This window comes from Lepisma saccharinum, chromosome 20 (genome assembly GCF_977018435.1).
Source record: "Lepisma saccharinum chromosome 20, izLepSacc3.1, whole genome shotgun sequence".
Classification (NCBI taxonomy): Eukaryota; Metazoa; Arthropoda; class Insecta; order Zygentoma; family Lepismatidae; genus Lepisma; species Lepisma saccharinum.
In genome coordinates, this window is record NC_139248.1 from 40,338,051 (window position 1) to 40,356,550 (window position 18,500).

Genomic DNA, 18,500 nt, shown 5'->3' on the forward strand with positions numbered 1-18,500 from the left:
GAGATGCATTATCTCCATTGCTCTTTAATTTTGCCTTAGAATATGCTGTTAGGAAGGTACGAGAAACTAAAGAAGGACTAAAATTAAATGGTGTGACTCAGTTGTTTGCATATACAGATGATGTAGACTTATTAGGGGATGATATAAATACAATCAAGAATAATGCTAAAATATTTTTCAAAACTGCTAAAGAGATAGGTTTGGAAGTTAACAAAGATATAACTAAATATATGCTTACAGGCCGAAACCAAGTGTTAGGTAATAATCAAAATCTAATTATTGATAACAACTCGTTTCAACCCGTTTCCAAATTCAAATACTTAGGAGTAAAACTAACAAATGAAAATTATATTAAAGAGGAAATAAAAAGTAGGCTTAATTCAGGAAATGCATGTTACTTCTCTCTTCATAAACTTTTGTCTCCTCGTTTAATATCTAAGAAACTAAAAGTTAAAATATACAAAACAGTAATTTTGCCTGTAGTATTATATGGGTGTGAAACTTGGTCTCTTACATTGAAAGAAGAACATAAATTGAGAGTATTTGTAAATAAGATCCTTAGGAAAATCTTTGGATGAGGAGACAGGTGAGTGGAGAAGGTTACATAATTTAGAACTACATAATTTGTATTCATGTCCAGATATTATTAGAATAATTAAATCAAGAAGGCTTAGGTGGGAAGGCCATGTGGCACGAATGGGTGAGGAAAGATGAGTTTACAGGATTCTTGTTGGGAAACCTGATGGTAAGAGACCTGTAGGAAGGCCAAGACGAAGATGGAGGGACAACGTTGAGATGGACCTAAAGGAAATCGGTAGGGATGGAAAAGAGTATATAGATCTTGCTCAGGATAGGGACATAAGGAAGGCATGTGTTGCTGCAGCCATGAGCCTTCGGGTTTAAGAAGGCTAGAGAGTTAGTTAGTTTCCTTCTAACACAATTTAAACACCCTTTCTTCTGAAGACATAATGGAATAGAGGTTACTAGATCCAGACCTTGGTTAATTGGAGCAATCATTTCTTCTTTGAAGATAGGAGACACTGGTAAGGATCTCTTATCGTGCTCTCTTTTTGCAGTTTTCTAGTCGCTTCCTTATCTCGCAAACTGACACGCAAGTGACGCACTGTTGATCTCTTTCTACGATTGCTTTTCACCTTCGGAGAAGACGTTTCAATGTTAGTTGTTGTGAACTTCATAACAATGCTTATGCAACCATGGAAACACTAAGAGTGATAATTAAGCATCAGGGGGAAATTCTTCTATACCGTAGTTACCCAACCCCCTGCCTACTGACGTCACTCACTAGACCGTGGCAACTTGCTCCGTGCCTGCAGAGAGATTTACCCGATAAATAACACCGTGGCAAAATGAACGATAATAAGCACCGTGGCAACTGGCACGCAATCGCAAGAGATAAGAAATTCGGAAAGAAATTGATGTTGATAAAACACCTCGTCATATGAAAAAACTGTACTCACCAAATCATGCTGTAGAGAGAGCACAGCATTGTATATTCACAGTTTTAAAGAATGTTTCCATAATTTTAAAGATGCAAGAAATCAAAGTTGCTTTGAAATTTATGTGTTTCAGGATTTAACAGTAATTTTCAAACAAAAGATTGGTCTTCTCTTTGACGGGGATAGGGCAATACAAATGTTTAAAATTTTTAAATTCCCCCATCATCTTTGGGTCACACAGTGTACAGTGCAGAAGGGTCAGTTTTCTCCACAAAATTGCTTCGAAATATGTGTACTTTTCACACTGAAAAGTTATATTATGCAAAAAACATCGTTATTTGTCAATCCTCGTTTTTTAGATAAGGAACAGCTAGTTTGAAAGAAAGTTTTATAAAATTCGTGAAAACTTGACATTGTAATGATGGTGATTAAGTTTATACCTTTTCACACTATTGCTGATTAAAATTTATCTACTACCATTTTAAAATGCTAATCATCCTTAACAAAATAGCAGTAAAGATTTTAGGGAAATAATTGTAGGTAGAAGTGAGTGAAACTACTCTCTAGTAGGGTAATCAATCACTTTTAATATACTTCCTGTAGGACTGAAAAGTATATCTTGTGTAAGATATATATAGTTTTCTTTTTTGCAGAGGAATGGTAAAAAAATGAGAAAAATCAGCTCTCGTATACTCATTGTTTCGTCACTGCAGATTATATACATGAATTTGTCTTTCGATTTTTCGATTTGATTTGATTTGGTTTATTTTACTTCGCTTCTTATGCCACTTTTGGCTAATTTGCGAAGATGAGGATGAGTGATTATATGATGAAATTGATGAATAGACACTCACAAACATCCATGCCCAGGCCAGGATTCGAACCCGGGAACCCTGACGTAATAGCGCGATGTGCTAACCACTCTGGCACGGGGCCGGCGAATTTCTCTTTCGAGGTGAGTACAACCCAGTGAGCATCATACACGTAATTTCAATGGCACACAAACAATAGTAATCGCCTTGTTGGAAGATGTAGCAATGCTTATGGGAGAAATCTTCTAAGAGTACGCACTTAACTTTGTAACTTCACAGAAGCAAAATAAATAATTATAATGACAAGTAATTTGCACTAAAACACAATACTGATACATTGACGTTTGAATACATATGAAGAAAGGTACAGGTAATAATATACTTGTATTATTTTTAAACATTTACGAAAAAATGAAATTGCGCACTCTTAGAGGACATTCAAGAGTACGCAATGACAGGTGTCACATTGAAATATACCCATGCCATCATAAAAGGAGCATGCTTCCTGCCACCATTGAACACAACCTACGAACTGAACACAGTCTTCAGCTATGGGTTTCACACACCGTCCATCACACCCAGGCAGAATAAACTTTCTTGTGCTGACGTTGGTGGAGTTGCATCATTGGGGGGCCCCATAATTTTCCTTGGAGGAACTGGATTAGTTCTCACTGGGTCGTTCCGTTTTTGCAATGTCCTGGAAGTTGAAGTCAGAAGCTAGTTTTTGTACGGTGAAGATGTGGGAACTTCTGATTTTCTTACTGCTCCATGCACTGCGTACTTTTAAAGGAACAAGACAAGGTTCAGAATTCATCAGCCAGGATCAGCAGCATGCAGGGTGGTCGTTCTCACATATGTCTGATGTTCGACGTTGTGGTGTATGCTTACACTTATTACCATACTTAAAACAAATTAATACCATTATAGATCATAATCCTTAAAATGTGAGAGTTCAATATTACAGTGAACAGGAAAAAAACAGAAACTTATCGATAACTTTACGGCAAACACCGCAATATCCACCAGGTACGACGTGTACACAGTCAACTTGTTGAGCCTTCTAATGACTAAATGGCAGCGTCCTGCAATGTTGCCAACAATCAAAATAAAGCCGCCTGCTCTTAGAGGAACTTACCCTATTTGTATTATTTCAGGTCTAATCATGCTTGATTCACCTGATCCGAATTCAATATTACGGCGTTCCTAGGTCAGTGTAAAGATATATTCTCTGAAGGTGTTGTCATCAGTATGATAAACACGCATGCAATCATTTCTACATCTAAATGCAGTTTATATTTCATGAATAGAAATATATTTTTTTCCCTTGCCTGTGTTAAAACTAAGTATTTGTTTCGTTTTCCAATTATTAATTTTAATTACTGCATAATCGTAACCGGATACCCTCACCCTTCACCATATACGTTGTCTTCATATAACACATTTATTCCCCCTTAATAAACTTAGAACTTAGAAATGGTGTCAGCAGATCATTCTTTCAAACTTAAGCGAGAAGTTACATTAGAACTTGATAAACAGCATGACATAGCTGACACATCCAAGTCGATATCAAGTAAAACTTTACAGTAAAAAGTAAAAATATTCGAAAATAAGAGAAAAATAAGCGTGCAATATCACATTATCGAGTAGTTTGCAACAATTATACCTTGCCTACTCGGCCTAGGCCTAAATTTGAAGTAGACATGGTTGTGCTTGCACATCAAAATAATAAGAAAATCATTAATTGATTGGACTAACTTCAAGTGTTGACAGTTTCACAGCATTAACAATATGTACTAAGCAATATCAAATCATTTACGTGTGTTGAGATAAAAATTGGGTTTACATTTAAAATCTGAACAGAGGAAGCACTTGGTCTGTATTTCCTCCAAACATATTATCTTGATTCTATTTTGTATATTTGTTATTTAGCGTCTCTTTTCTGTCACATTTGACTAATCGCGACGATGAGGGTACGTGATGATTGGATGAAACTGATGAAGGGACGCTCACAAAGGATGTCCATACCAAGGCAGGGATTTGTATCTAGGAACTTCTTCAGTGAGTTCGACAATAGACTATTTAACGTATTCGGACAAGGAAAATACCATTTTGTTTACTTCTGACAGATGAAAAGTATTCTTGTGTCTTCAATTCATTGAAAGTAGCATTTGTAGAGTGTGCATTACAATGTTTTATATGTAGGAGAGTCAAAAAACTAATAGGTCATCTTGACCTACGTATAAACTTTACAATAGAAATAAAATATTACTTACCACATTTCATTGAGTACCTAACTCTATCACGCAAACCCTGCGAACGACAATTGAAGATAAAGATTACTTGATATGCACCAAGAGAAACGGACAGCTCACAGTTTGAACACGCAGGCTTTAGTAGTTAAACGATTTAACAGTTTTATGTTTTATTAAATGTGACAATACAAAAATAACACATTATAAATGTAATTACAATAGCAATTGCTTGAGATGGCCTCCGGGAGAAAGTACAGGGTGTCCATAAAATCCCTTTACAACTTCAAAAATTCACTACAAATGCAAATTATGAGATATTTGAGTGATTTTTTTATTGTACTCGTTTACTATTAAAGTTTGTACTAATAGTCAATTTGTGTATTTCAGGTAACATTGTGAAAAAAGAGAGGTCCTCGAAAGAAAAATGGCTACTCCACAAGGAAAGGCACAATGTGTGGCGTGGTTCATTGAAACAAAATCTGACACTCAGACTCAGCGAAACTTCAGGACTAGGTATGGAAAACAACCACCAGTACAATTTTGGATAAAGCAAGAAGTGGAAGAAAACGAGTTTCAGAGGAAGACATCGAACGTGTAAGACATGGCTTTGTCAATTCTCCAAAGAAATCCATTCGCACTGCTGCCAGACAGTTACAGCTAGCACGATCAACAGTGCACAAGGTCCTATACCACAACCTGCGATTGTATGCGTATAAAGTGCAACTGTTGCATGCCATCGAGCACAATGATAAACCGAAACGCAAAACGTTTGCAGTGGACATGCTTCATCGAATATCGGAGGATGCAATGTTCCTCAACCGAGTGTTTTACTGATGAGGCAACATTTCATGTTTCCGGTAAACTGAACACGTACAATGCGAGAATCTGGAGCTCAGAAAACCCCCATGCGACAATGGACCTCAAACGAGACAGTCCAAAGGTTAATGTGTGGTGTGGACTGATGTTCAATCGAATCATAGGTCCATTTTTCTTTGCGGAGCAAACAATTACTGCAAATGTTTACCTTGACCTTTTGACTGAATATGTGACACCAAAACTGGCTGACCTTCAACCAACCGTCCTTTACCAACAGGATGGTGCACCACCACATTGGGGATTAAATGTTCGTGACTTCCTGGACCAAAAATTTCCCGGTAGGTGGATTCGATGGGATTACCCTATTCCCTGGCCACCTCGTTCACCAGACATAACGTTTTTTTCTATGGGGCTACGTTAAAGACACTGTGTATCGAACAAAAGTACGGAACATTACTGACCTCAAGCAAAGGATCACTGATGCCATTGACCCCATTGATGAGGCTATGCTAGAGCAGACATGGCGCGAAATCGATTTTCGCCTTATGTCCTTCGTGTAACCAATGGTGCCCATATTGAGGTTTATTAAGTTATGAAAAAAACTTCAATATACACTGCTACTATGTGCCAAATTTCATTTAATTATCTCTTCATACGTGTTTGAAATAAAAGCTTGAAGTTGTAAAGAGACTTTATGGACACCCTGTACAATGTACATATATTTAAGTTTTGCTGACAACTGAAAAAAGAAGATTGTTTCATGTTTTGCCTAACAACAGAACACGATTGCAAGTGAGAATATATTAATGTTATTTTGCTACCTAAAATTAGTAAAAAAAATCATGATATTTAGTGTGAATCTTTGTCTGATGAAGATCCTGTTAGAGGGTTGAAACGTTACTTTTAAAGTATATTACACTTATAGTTTGTAATTTTACAATGCATTTGTCAGCATTTTGAGTGCATTGTTCAACATGAAAACAAGACTATGCAGTTGTAGGGTTTCAGAGCTACTTTGAACTTTAAACATGTTTTTTGGGTACCTAGCTTCAGAACTCTAAATTTGCTGCAGTTGTTGTGCACACAATATTGGTGACTTGTTTCTAAGTTGAGCCCTTCTCCTCCCAAAATGCCATTTTTATTAAATACCAGCTGATTACCCGGGGTTGCCCGGGAGCTTAATGACTTCTAACAATAGCGTAAAATGTAACTAATTTTTTTTACTGGTATTTAAAAGTATAAGTACAGTATACAAATTATAAAGTTTAAACTTTTACAAATTCACTATAATATAAATTTAAGTCAAGACTTCATTATGAACAACATTTTTAGTTCCACCTCCAGGAGCAAAAATAAATAAATGAACGCCATTGGGACTGTCACTATTCACCTTAGCGACCCCGACAACTATGGATTCCACACTAATATCGGTCGTTTTGCATGTCACCCCTTTCCCACCCCCACCCCTAGGGGTGCTAGAGGTGTCTTGGAGTTGAACGGCATTGAGAGTGTCACAATTAATCTTACCGACCCCGAAAACTATGTATTCCACAATAATATCCGTCGTTTTACATGTCACACCTTCCCACCCCCACACCCAGGGTGCCAGGGGTGTCTTGGAGTTTAACGGCATTGGGAGTGCCACTATTCATCATAGCGTCTCAGAAAACTATGTATTCCACACTAATATCGGTCCTTTAACATGTCACCCCTTTCCCACCCCCACCCCTAGGGGTGCCAGGGGTTTCTTGGAGTTGAACGGCATTGGGAGTGTCACTATTCATTTTAACGACCCTGAAAACTATTGATTCCACACTAATATCGGTCGTTTTCGATTATTTTGATATGTCACCCCTTTCCCACTCCCACCCCTAGGGTGCCAGGGGTATCTTGGAGTTGAAAGACATTGGGAGTGTCACTATTCATCTTAGCGGCCCCGACAACTGTGGATTCCACTCTAATATCGGTTGTTTTCGAATATTTTTACATATCACCCCCTTCCCATCCCCGCCCCTAGGAGTGCCGGTGGTGTCTTGCTCGCACATTATTTATTTCCAGATTGTAAGTCATATGTGTACCAAGTTTGGTTGTCGTGAATGTCACCAATTAGCTTAGAGACTCCGAAAACTATGGATTCAACACTAATCTAGGTCATTTTTGACATTTTATTCTTCACCCCTCTCACCCCCCATCCCGATGGGTGATCCACTTTGAGTTGAACGGCATTGAGAGTATCACTATTAATCTTAGCGACCCCGAAAACTATTGATTCCATACTAATATCGGTCGTTTTCGATTATTTTTGCATGTTACCCCCTCCCACCCGCACCCGTAGGGGTGCCAGTGGTGTCTTACCCCCACAGTATTTCTTTCCAGATTGCAAGTGATGCGCGTCCCAAGTTTGGTTGAAATCGCTCCAGGTGCTCGAGAGTAATGCCGGTACAAACATACACACATACATTGATTGATTGATTTGTTGCTTTAAGTCCACTTTATGCACAGAAAGGCTAATCGGGACTGGACCTACAGTTTAAAGTGGGATCCGAACCACTTGTGCCTCCACCGGGTATCGAACCCGGAACCCCTTGATTACAAGGCAACGACGCTACCACTGCGCCATCGGGAGGCCCCTACACACATACATACATACATTTTTATATATTAGATTATATGTACGATTGTTCCTTAAAAATGTTGAGAAATCTGGTTTCTAATCTCCAAAACTGGAGATGTTTACCAATTTTGTTCAATGGTGTAAATTTGAGCGCTGAAACATACGGTAAGTTCGCAAGGCATGAATGCCACAAAGTACCGAAATGATAAGAAAGTGAGCAAGACAACACAGATCAGAAATTTGCACTTTTGACTGTGGAGGTAACGGTGGCGAGATAACTTTGAAAAAGTTTTTAGGGGCTTGGAGGGAGAAATATACGCAGAGTATGAGAGTATGTTAGTGATTGAATTTTTCCGTCACGGAACAAAGCAAATACCTCTGTGTGATATAAAAATCCAATAAAGGCAGTGATAGAATTGGGCAGGTATGGCATACCGGTAGTAAATTAAAATGCAGGAAAGCATACCGGCAGTAAAGTTTTAAAATTGGTACTTATTTATTGGAGCAGATCGTACGTACAAGTAGCAACTAACTAACTAACTAACTCTCTAGCCTTCTTAAACCCGAAGGTTCATGGCTGCAGCAACACAGGCCTTCCATCTGTCCCTATCTTGAGCAAGATCTATATACTCTTTTCCATCCCTACCGATTTCCTTTAGGTCCATCTCAACGTTGTCGCTCCATCTTCGTCTTGGCCTTCCTACAGGTCTCTTACCATCAGGTTTCCCAACAAGAACCTTGTAAACTCCTCTTTCCTCTCCCATTCGTGCCACATGGCCTGCCCACCTAAGCCTTCTTGATTTAATTATTCTAATAATGTCTGGACATGAATACAAATTATGTAGTTCTAAATTATGTAACCTTCTCCACTCACCTGTCTCCTCATCCCTTTTAGGTCCAAATATTTTCCTAAGGATCTTATTTACAAATACTCTCAATTTAAGTTCTTCTTTCAATGTAAGAGACAAAGTTTCACACCCATATAATACTACAGGCAAAATTACTGTTTTGTATATTTTAACTTTTAGTTTCTTAGATATTAAACGAGGGGACAAAAGTTTATGAAGAGAGAAGTAACATGCATTTCCTGAATTAAGCCTACTTTTTATTTCCTCTTTAATATCATTTTCATTTGTTAATATTACTCCTAAGTATTTGAATTTGGAAACTGGCTCAAACGAGTTGTTATCAATAATTAGATTTTGATTATTACCTAACACTTGGTTTCGGCCTGTAAGCATATATTTAGTTTTCTCTTTGTTAACTTCCAAACCTATGTCTTTAGCAGTTTTGAAAAATATTTTAGCATTATTCTTAATCGTATTTATATCATCCCCCAGTAAGTCTACATCATCTGCATATGCTAACAACTGAGTCACACCATTTAATTTTAGTCCTTCTTTAGTTTCTTTTACCTTCCTTACAGCATATTCTAAGGCAAAATTAAAGAGCAATGGAGATAATGCATCTCCTTGTTTTAACCCATCATGAATTATAAATTTGTCAGTCATATTATTACCCACACGAATTTTACTTTCTGTTTCACTGGTGCATATTTTTATCATACTAACAAGCTTCTTAGGTATTCCAAACTCTACTAATATATTATATAATTTATCTCTTTTGACCGAATCATATGCTTTTTTGAAATCAATGAATAGCTGATGGACATTTTGATTATATTCCCACTTTTTTTCAAGTGTCTGTCTGATGTGAAAAATTTGATCTGTAGTTGATCTGTAGCAACGCAATGGCCAAAAATGCACATTCTTTTCTCTCTCTCTCTTTCTCTCTTTTTCTTGCACGTTTTGGTAGTACCTTAAGCACTCTACACTCTTCCCCCACCCTCCATCCACGCCCTAGCACTCCTTGTCGATCATACGTCACGAGAAAGGCAATAATTGTGCTGATCATGTACCAAAAAGTTCAAAATTGAACCACATATACGTAGAGGAATCAATGAACAGACTCAATCAAATGGACATAGAATCAAACAGTAACGTGTTTAGAATTGTATATACTATTGGTAAGAAAGGAAGAATTACCACATAACATAAATTAAACAATGTATCAGTTGGCAGTAATTTTGTGGCTGATTTTTTGTGGTCTTAGGAACTTGTAATGACCCCGAGATTGCCATTACTTCGTGGTTTTATATTATTATTATTAGTATTATACAGTTGATGATTCATATATATATTCATAAATATATTAATGCCTTCAACCAATTTTCTAATATGACCGCCTTTATAATCAAAATTATACACATATCTACAAGTATGAATAGCGGCAAATTTAAGCAATTTACATAGTTTCAACATTAATCGTTTCATTTGCTTTTAAATGTTCTAAGGAGTGTTATAAGTTTCATTTTGATCAGTGAATTGAAGCCGGAGTTAATAATTTCTGAGTTAAATTCCTTATATCTATTTGTTGTTTCATGTTTCTGGCAAACGCCGTTCGTTTCTCTTATATTTTGAAAGCCATTGTTGATTTATTTAAACTCTTGTGGTGTGAGAAGATCACATGCTTTTCATTGCATTGTTGCCACCACATATCTAAATTCACTGTGCCAGATTACTGTACATTTCCAATATTACTGTTGGCTTTTATCGAACTTCCTAGTATTAAAAGGTTATTGTGTCTGGTAACACTGTGTAACTGAGGAGGTGTTTTGGCCTTCCAGAAAAACGGTTAGTCGTCGCGGTGAGAGATTTGAAGTAGCAAGAGGTGCTTCGCGTTACGGAAAAGATAGGCTTTCGCATCTCGTGGTGTACCGTTCAAAAGTATTTGAATTGTAATTTTTAGTCTTACATGATATACGTGAGTAGATAGTAAATATGCCTTTGAGCACAGCTTTGATTTCTTGACCAAACGACCGCAAAAAGTTGAAAAACTCACTTTCTCTCCCTGTTCCGGGCCTCATTTATTGCGCTAACGATGTTTCACGGGCGCAAAAAGGCAGTGATGAGTGAAAGATGAGCTCTCATCCTCTCATCCTTCTCATCCCTCTCATTCTTCTCATTCTCCTCTCATCCTCTTTTTATCCTCCTCTCATCCTCTCATCTTCCTCTCATCCTCTCATCTTCTTATTTTCTCATTTTCTTATTTTTTGAAAGATGAGTGTACCTTATCGTAATTTTCCAAGTCTGGGACCAAATGTTTATATATCGTGACCTTCGTAAACCTCTCCTCTCATCCTCTCATCCTCTCATCTTCTTATTTTTTGAAGGATGAGTGCACCTTATCGTAATTTTCCAAGTCTGGGACCAAATGTTTATATATCGTGATCTTCGTAAACCTCTCCTCTCATCCTCTCATCCTCTTATTCTCTCATCCTCTTATTCTCTCAATCTCTCATTCTCTCATTCTCTCATTCTCTCATCCTCTCATCCTCTCATCCTCTCTACTTTTAGAATATTGTCGTCAATATTAGAGATGAAGTTGGAGTGCTGGAATCAACGGGGCCAAATGTTTATATATCGTGATCTTCGTAAACCTCTCCTCTCATCCTCTCATCCTCTCATCCTCTCATCTTTTGAAGGATGAGTGCACCTTATCGTAATTTTCCAAGTCCGGGACCAAATGTTTATATATCGTGACCTTCGTAAACCTCTCCTCTCATCCTCTCATCCTCTCATCTTTTGAAGGATGAGTGCGCCTTATCGTAATTTTCCAAGTTCGGGACCAAATGTTTATATATTGTGATCTTCGTAAACCTCTCCTCTCATCTTCTCATCCTCTTATTTTCTTATTTTTTCATCCTCTCATCCTCTCATCTTTTGAAAGATGAGTGCACCTTATTGTAATTTTCCAAGTCCGGGACCCAAATGTTTATATATCGTGACCTTCGTAAACCTCTCTCTCGGGGGAGGCAACGATGTACCACACACACACACACACACACACACACACACACACACACACACACACACACACACACACACACACACACACACACACATGCGCGCGTATGCCTCTCATTATTTTCCGTATTGTGACGCAAGCAAACAAATAATAATTGTTGTTTTTTAGGATCCCTGGCCCCTATATAACCTCGCCAGGGGTGCGTGGTAACGGCGAAATCATCACGAGTTTAGATTTGTACTGCGAATGTTGTCAAAAATTCAATCAATGTTGTTTATTCTCGATGCTAGAATCTTACATAGATTATTCTCTAAAAACGAAAATCGATAATCCTATGCCAAGCCCCCAAGGCATTCAGGCAATTTCTAATGTTTGCGTGGATAGCGACGCTAGGTAGAATTTTTCCTGTCCCTGTGGAGAAATTGTGTTTCGTCGCTCAATGTAACATTTTCATCACGGACCAAACTATCCACAGCAACCCCTCCCCAAACCCATTCATCTTGCATCCTCTTTCACCCGAAGAGATTCTATTTTATTTCAGCTTTCCCACGGTTCTGAATGAAGAATCCATCACATCCCCGATAACAATAGAATCAGAGGCGGATGCGGCGGAAGCAAACACAGCAGCATCTTCCGCTTTTTGAGTTTTATACTGGGAATCGTCCGTTTCACACACCACACCCTGACGGGGCGTGGAATAGAGGCCGAGGGGGGGAAATGATCGACAATACATACATGGGTGGAACTATCAACGTCCTGTTTATTGTTATTTGTTCCCCACAGGATATTGTGCGCATCACAAAAATCTTTTGTTGAAAAAAAATATAACATGAGTAAATCAGTCAACAAGGGTTTTTATTTGCTAGGACATTGACTATAGCGCTTATTGTGTTTTCACCAAAGAGAGTCGCGTGGAGTAGGAAGGAGAGAAGGAGAAAAAGGAGAGGAGTTCCTATATAACCTACCAGTTTTTTTGTACGTCATTATCATAGTGAACGTCAATTGCGGCAGTTCAGTATTTTTTTAATTTGTTTGTCTGGCAGTATACATATATATCATTGTGGAAGTTTTAGTGAGCTACAAGTTTTATTTTGAAGTCTCTCTATCTCTCTTGAAAGGTGAACGTCAATCGTGGCAGTTCAGTATTCTTAATTGTTTATCTGGCAGTATACATATATATCATCGTGGAAGTTTTAGTGAGCTACAAGTTTTTATTTTGAAGTCTCTCTCTCTCTCTATCTCTCTTGAAAGGTAAGTTTTTATTTTTTCATGATATATTAATATTTTTTGTTTTGCGTCTGACACACACATATTCAGAGGAGTCATAAAAATTGACACACACTTACATGTCGTATATTTTTAACCTCCTACAACAGTGCACACATACATACATACATACATACTGTTCGCGTCTAATATATTTGTGGAAGGAAAAAATGTCTAGCATTTTTTTCAATTTTTTTTCTTCTGTTTCAGTGCGCTTTCCACTACCACCACTACAACCCCCCCCCCCCAAAAAAATTCTCTGTATATATATATATATATAAATAACAGAGAGAAAAAATGGAACCGCAACCAGGTCCCTCCGGTTTTTGCGGGAAAGTGGCATGTCGCAACTGTGGGAAGTTGATTTCTAAAGCTAATATTGCTAGGCATTTGAAAAAATGTCGTCTACCGGATCATGATGACGTAGTCCCGCCGGCAAAAAAATCTCGCCTTCATGCGCATGAAGGCGGTGCTTTGAATAAAAGCGCACGCATCATGACGTATAAATCTGGAAGCAATGAAAAGTGTGACTCGAGCATCTTCCTCAACAATGTGAAATCTCAGGTAGTCGATAAATTACGTGATTGCCTCGTCAATGTTGCAATTAAAATTCATCTCGTCTTGACCCTGCTGTATGAGAAAGTTGTCTCGTCCGAGTCAAGCACTTTTAGCTTTTACGTAGGGTGTGAAGGCTTACACGATGACAATAACGAGGATCTTGACGAGATAGTGACACGGCTATTTGATCACCTGACACAAAAACAAGAAGAGTTTGAAGGTAGAGGAAGTGGATGGAGTCTTTGCGGTCGCAGCCACATGTTAGAACTTCGAGTCTGCAATTTCAAACCATTACGCAGCGCTCAAAAAAAACAAAAACAAAAAAATGTTGCACGAGACATTAAAAAAAAGCAAACTGCAGTGTTGAACATACAAAGTAATGATGCGAAGAGTTTCCTATGGTCTGTCATCGCCGCATTACATCCAGCTAATAATAACCCCCAACGTCTGTCCAATTACAGAGGATACGAGGGGAGATACGAGAATATGATGAGAGGAATTTCCTATCCTGTGCCCCTGAATAAGATCAATCAATTTGAAAAAAAACTATAGAGAGGAAAAAGGAGAAGATATCGATATTTCTGTGTTTGGGGTTGACGATTGGGACAACATTCGTGTGTTAAGACCTGCTAGAAGCCAGAATAATGTAATTCGACTCTTGCTTGTAGATGGCTGTTATAGTTTGATACGGAATTTCTCACGATTAGTAGGAAGACAGATCAGCAAGGATCACGATAAGATCGAAATTTGCGATCGATGCTTGAGAATTTTTCGCGAGGGAAAGAAGATGAAAGAACAGCACAAGTGTTTTGGCTCCGTGAATGCAGAACCCGAAGATGTCATGCCGGAACCCGGAACCAAGATGAAATTTCAGAAACACCAGGCTCTTCTCCACCATCCCGCTGTCCTTTATGCCGACTTTGAAAGCTTCCAAGTTCCCATGACGTCTTGCAACCCTGATCCCTCTACCTCAAGCACGATCCAAATTTTTCACCACAAGCCTTGCAGTTTCTCCATCTACGGAGAAAAATTGAATGATGTCATCTTGTATTGCGGACCCGATGCGGCAAAACATTTTGTTAAGAAGATAGCGGAATGCGCGAGAGAACTTGCACCCAGCCTGAAAGGCTCTTACGTTTCTCCACCTGCTCTCACGACGGAACAACAACGGGGACATGACGCGGCGACAAGATGCGCGGAGTGTAACCAGGCTTTCACCGCCGAAAATTACAAGGTCGTCCACCATGACCACCAGAATGGATTATTCCTAAGCACCATCTGTAATTCGTGCAATCTCAAGATTAAGGAGTCGCATTTTGTTGCCGTGTTTCTGCACTACACGGAGAAGTACGATACGCATCTCTTCGTTAAAGAGCTCTACAACATAACTTCTCGAATCAGCATTATTCCGAGAACGAGCGAGAAGTACATCGCGGTGAGAGTGTGGATCCCTCTCCAAGAAGGGCGAAGCGTGGAAGTGCGAATCCTGGACTCTTACAATTTCCTGTCCTCCAGCCTGGCCACCCTTGCATCTCAACTTGGCGACGAAGATCTTGTGGCCACCAAGCAAATGTGTTTTTCGGGGAGAGATGAGAATTTGAATCTGTTGCGTCGCAAGGGTGTCTACCCCTACGAGTACGTCAACGATTTCGACAAATTTGACGAGACGGAACTTCCACCCCGGGAGGCATTTTATTCTCATCTCACGGAGGACGTCTGTTCCGAAGAGGACTACGAACACGCTCGTAGTGTATGGACGGCATTTAATTGCCAAACTTTTCGCGATTATCACGATCTCTATCTGAAATTGGACGTGACTCTCCTCATGGACATTTTCGAATCGTTTCGTAAGAGATGCATCGCGATATACAAGTTGGATCCTGCGTATTTCTTCACGACGCCGGGGTTGACTTGGGAATCGATGATGAAATATACCAACGTGGAACTGGGACTCATCGCAGAGAAGGAACAGTATGCCTTCATGGAGAGTGCGATACGCGGTGGCATCGTCCAATGCCCCCGACACCATGCTCAGGCAAACAATCCTCATACGCCTGGTTACGATGCATCGAAGCCCGACTCCTATATTGTCTACTGGGATGTCAACAACCTGTACGGCCACTCCATGTCCCAGTGTCTTCCCATCAGCGACTACGCGTGGATGACCGAAGAGGAACTCTCCTGCGAAGATTTTCTCAACTGGAGCGAAGATAATGAATGGGGCTGTTTCTTGGAAGTCGATCTCGATTATCCCGAAAGGCTTCACGAGAAACATCACGGATTGGCCCTGGCCCCCACCAAAGAGAAGCCACCTGGAGAATCATCGGAGCCAAAACTCATACTAAACATGGAGAACAAGCAGAATTATATTCTGCACTACCGACTCCTCCAATTTTACATAAGTCACGGCTTGCAGTTGAAGAAAGTTCATAGAGGATTAAAGTTCCGACAGAGCAAGTGGCTGGAACCCTTCATAGCCGAGAACACGCGCCGCAGAGCGCAATCGACATCGCCTGCAGACAAGGATCTGTACAAACTGTTCAATAACGCCATCTACGGCAAGACGATGGAGAACGTGCGTAATTACATCGACGCAACGTTGGTCACGGAGGAAAAGAAATTTGGGAAGATCGTCGCGTCCCCCTACTTCAAAAACTTCACTATTTTCGATGAGAATCTAGTATTCGTTGAGAGGAACAAGAAGCAAGTGATGCTCAACAAGCCGATTGCCATAGGTGCCACCGTCCTTGAACTATCAAAATTGCACATGTACCAATCGTACTACGATCAGTTTCAACCTTTTTATGGAGATAACATCCAAATATGTTATATTGACACGGATAGCTTTATTTTTCTAATCCAAAACACACCAAACCTCGAACGTGATCTGACTAGGATGAAGCATCTGTTTGATTTTAGCAACTTACCATCAGGCCATCACTTGCATTCGGCAGAAAACAAAATGACCATAGGAAAATTCAAAGATGAAGTTGGCGGGAAGTACATCAGCGAATTTGCGGGGCTTCGTGCCAAAATGTACTGTGTAAAGATTGCAGAAGAAAAAGAGATCAAGAAAGCGAAGGGTGTGGGAAAAATAAGTACCAGCAAATTTAGCATGCAAGACTACAAGGAATGCCTTTTTCATAGTAAAAGGCAACTCAGCGCCGATCATCGCATTGCAAGTAAATTGCATGATTTGTACACGACGCGCGTAACCAAAGTAGCATTGGATGCAACAGACAACAAGTTACGTGTTCTCGATTGTAAAATCCACACGAGAGAGTGGGGCCACTGCAATGGAAGCGATAAATGTGACGTGTGTTAACTGTAACCCCATAGCCATGAAGTCCGCTGTGTCTTTTCCTCTTCAAAAACAGACGGAGGAAAAGAGGGGCCCTCAGGCGATGAAAAGTTGAAACTCGTTATTATGTTGTTAAGGCTCGCTCTAAACACGAGGCTCATTAAATTCAACTCTTACTTTTTTTCTTCTTCATCGTGATGTAATCAGATAATTACATGTTCTCGAGCCTTTTGAATTTCATCGCCTGAGGGCTCCTCTTTTCCTCCGTCTGTTTTTGAAGAATGACAAAAGACAGCTCATGTAGAAATTTAATTTAAATAACAGGGACAATGAATCTTTTTGGTTTCCGTAAACAAGGCATCATGGACACTACACAACCAAATTCCAATAACCTCTTACCTTTCGTGTTATCTAAACTCAATGGTTTACTGATCGTTCATCTCAACAGCATTTGGACGAAACTGAATGACGATGTGGGCAAGATGTTTTATGTTTTTAATAACAATTTACATTTCTACGAAATTCCGATCGACGGGAAACTTCAAATCACCGTGAATCCGGAAAACGCAGGCGAAATCAAAATTTCTACCGGCAAGAATATTTTTCGAATCAAGCACGACAAGATGCTTTCTAATATTGCGTACGATGTTTCTGCAGGAGATTATCTTTACGTGGAACTCCTCGGAGATTACGACAAACTCGTTCCTCTCTTCGTAGAATTACGAATCGTCTATCCCATTATAAATAACCGTTAACTAAAAATGCCTAACGACATTTTCGGCAACACCAAGCGTGTAGATCGAATCGTGGTGTCCAGAAAGCAGGAAACATTCCTCTGGCACGTTGGAACGAAACGCGCAACATATATGAAATACACGAAGACGAAGATCTTACTGTTTTCGACGTGAGTGCCGGCGATAAGCTGATCATTCAAAACACGAGCGAAGTGCCACCCTCTTTGAATCCCATCACGCTGGTGCTTCTCTTCAAACGTAATCTCTAAAAATAATAAAAATGTCTAGGCAGGCCATCGTCCAAGAATTGCATAAACCTGCACGCCGCAACTACAAACGTTTGGCTGTGGTAACCAAGGGAATCGACGACCTCTGGGAAAGTGACCTCGTGGAGATGAGTAGCGGCAAGTTAAAAAATGTACATAAATTGAACAAGGGCAACAAGTACCTCCTTACCGTCATAGACACATTTTCGAAATTCGCATGGGCTCTACCTTTGAAGGCGAAAACGGGGACGTGCGTCACGGAAGCATTCAAGACAATTTTTTGCGAAAGCGGCGGTAGACGACCTCGGTTTCTGCACACGGATAAAGGGAAGGAATTTTACAATGCCGTATTCCAAAAGTTTATTCAAAAACATGACGTTCGACATTATTCGACCTTCAGTGACGTCAAGGCCAGCATCGTGGAAAGATTCAATCGCACTCTGAAATCACGCATGTGGTCACGCTTCACGCTTCAGGGAAGCTACAAGTGGGTCACTATTCTTCCGGAACTTGTTAACGACTATAATCACACACGGCACGGAACGATAGGCATGAAG

The 18,500-nt window shown here is 39.6% G+C and overlaps 1 protein-coding gene across 1 annotated transcript in view; it reads right to left on the reverse strand.

The window, feature by feature from the left end:
* Window positions 1–18,500, reverse strand: part of LOC146003242 (tryptase-like) — a 76,054-nt gene that overhangs the window by 43,793 nt on the left and 13,761 nt on the right. Inside the window, exon 2 of the mRNA XM_083141417.1 lies at window positions 4,543–4,579. Within this exon, the coding sequence (XP_082997543.1) occupies window positions 4,543–4,579 (37 nt within the window). The remainder of the gene's footprint in view (window positions 1–4,542; window positions 4,580–18,500) is intronic.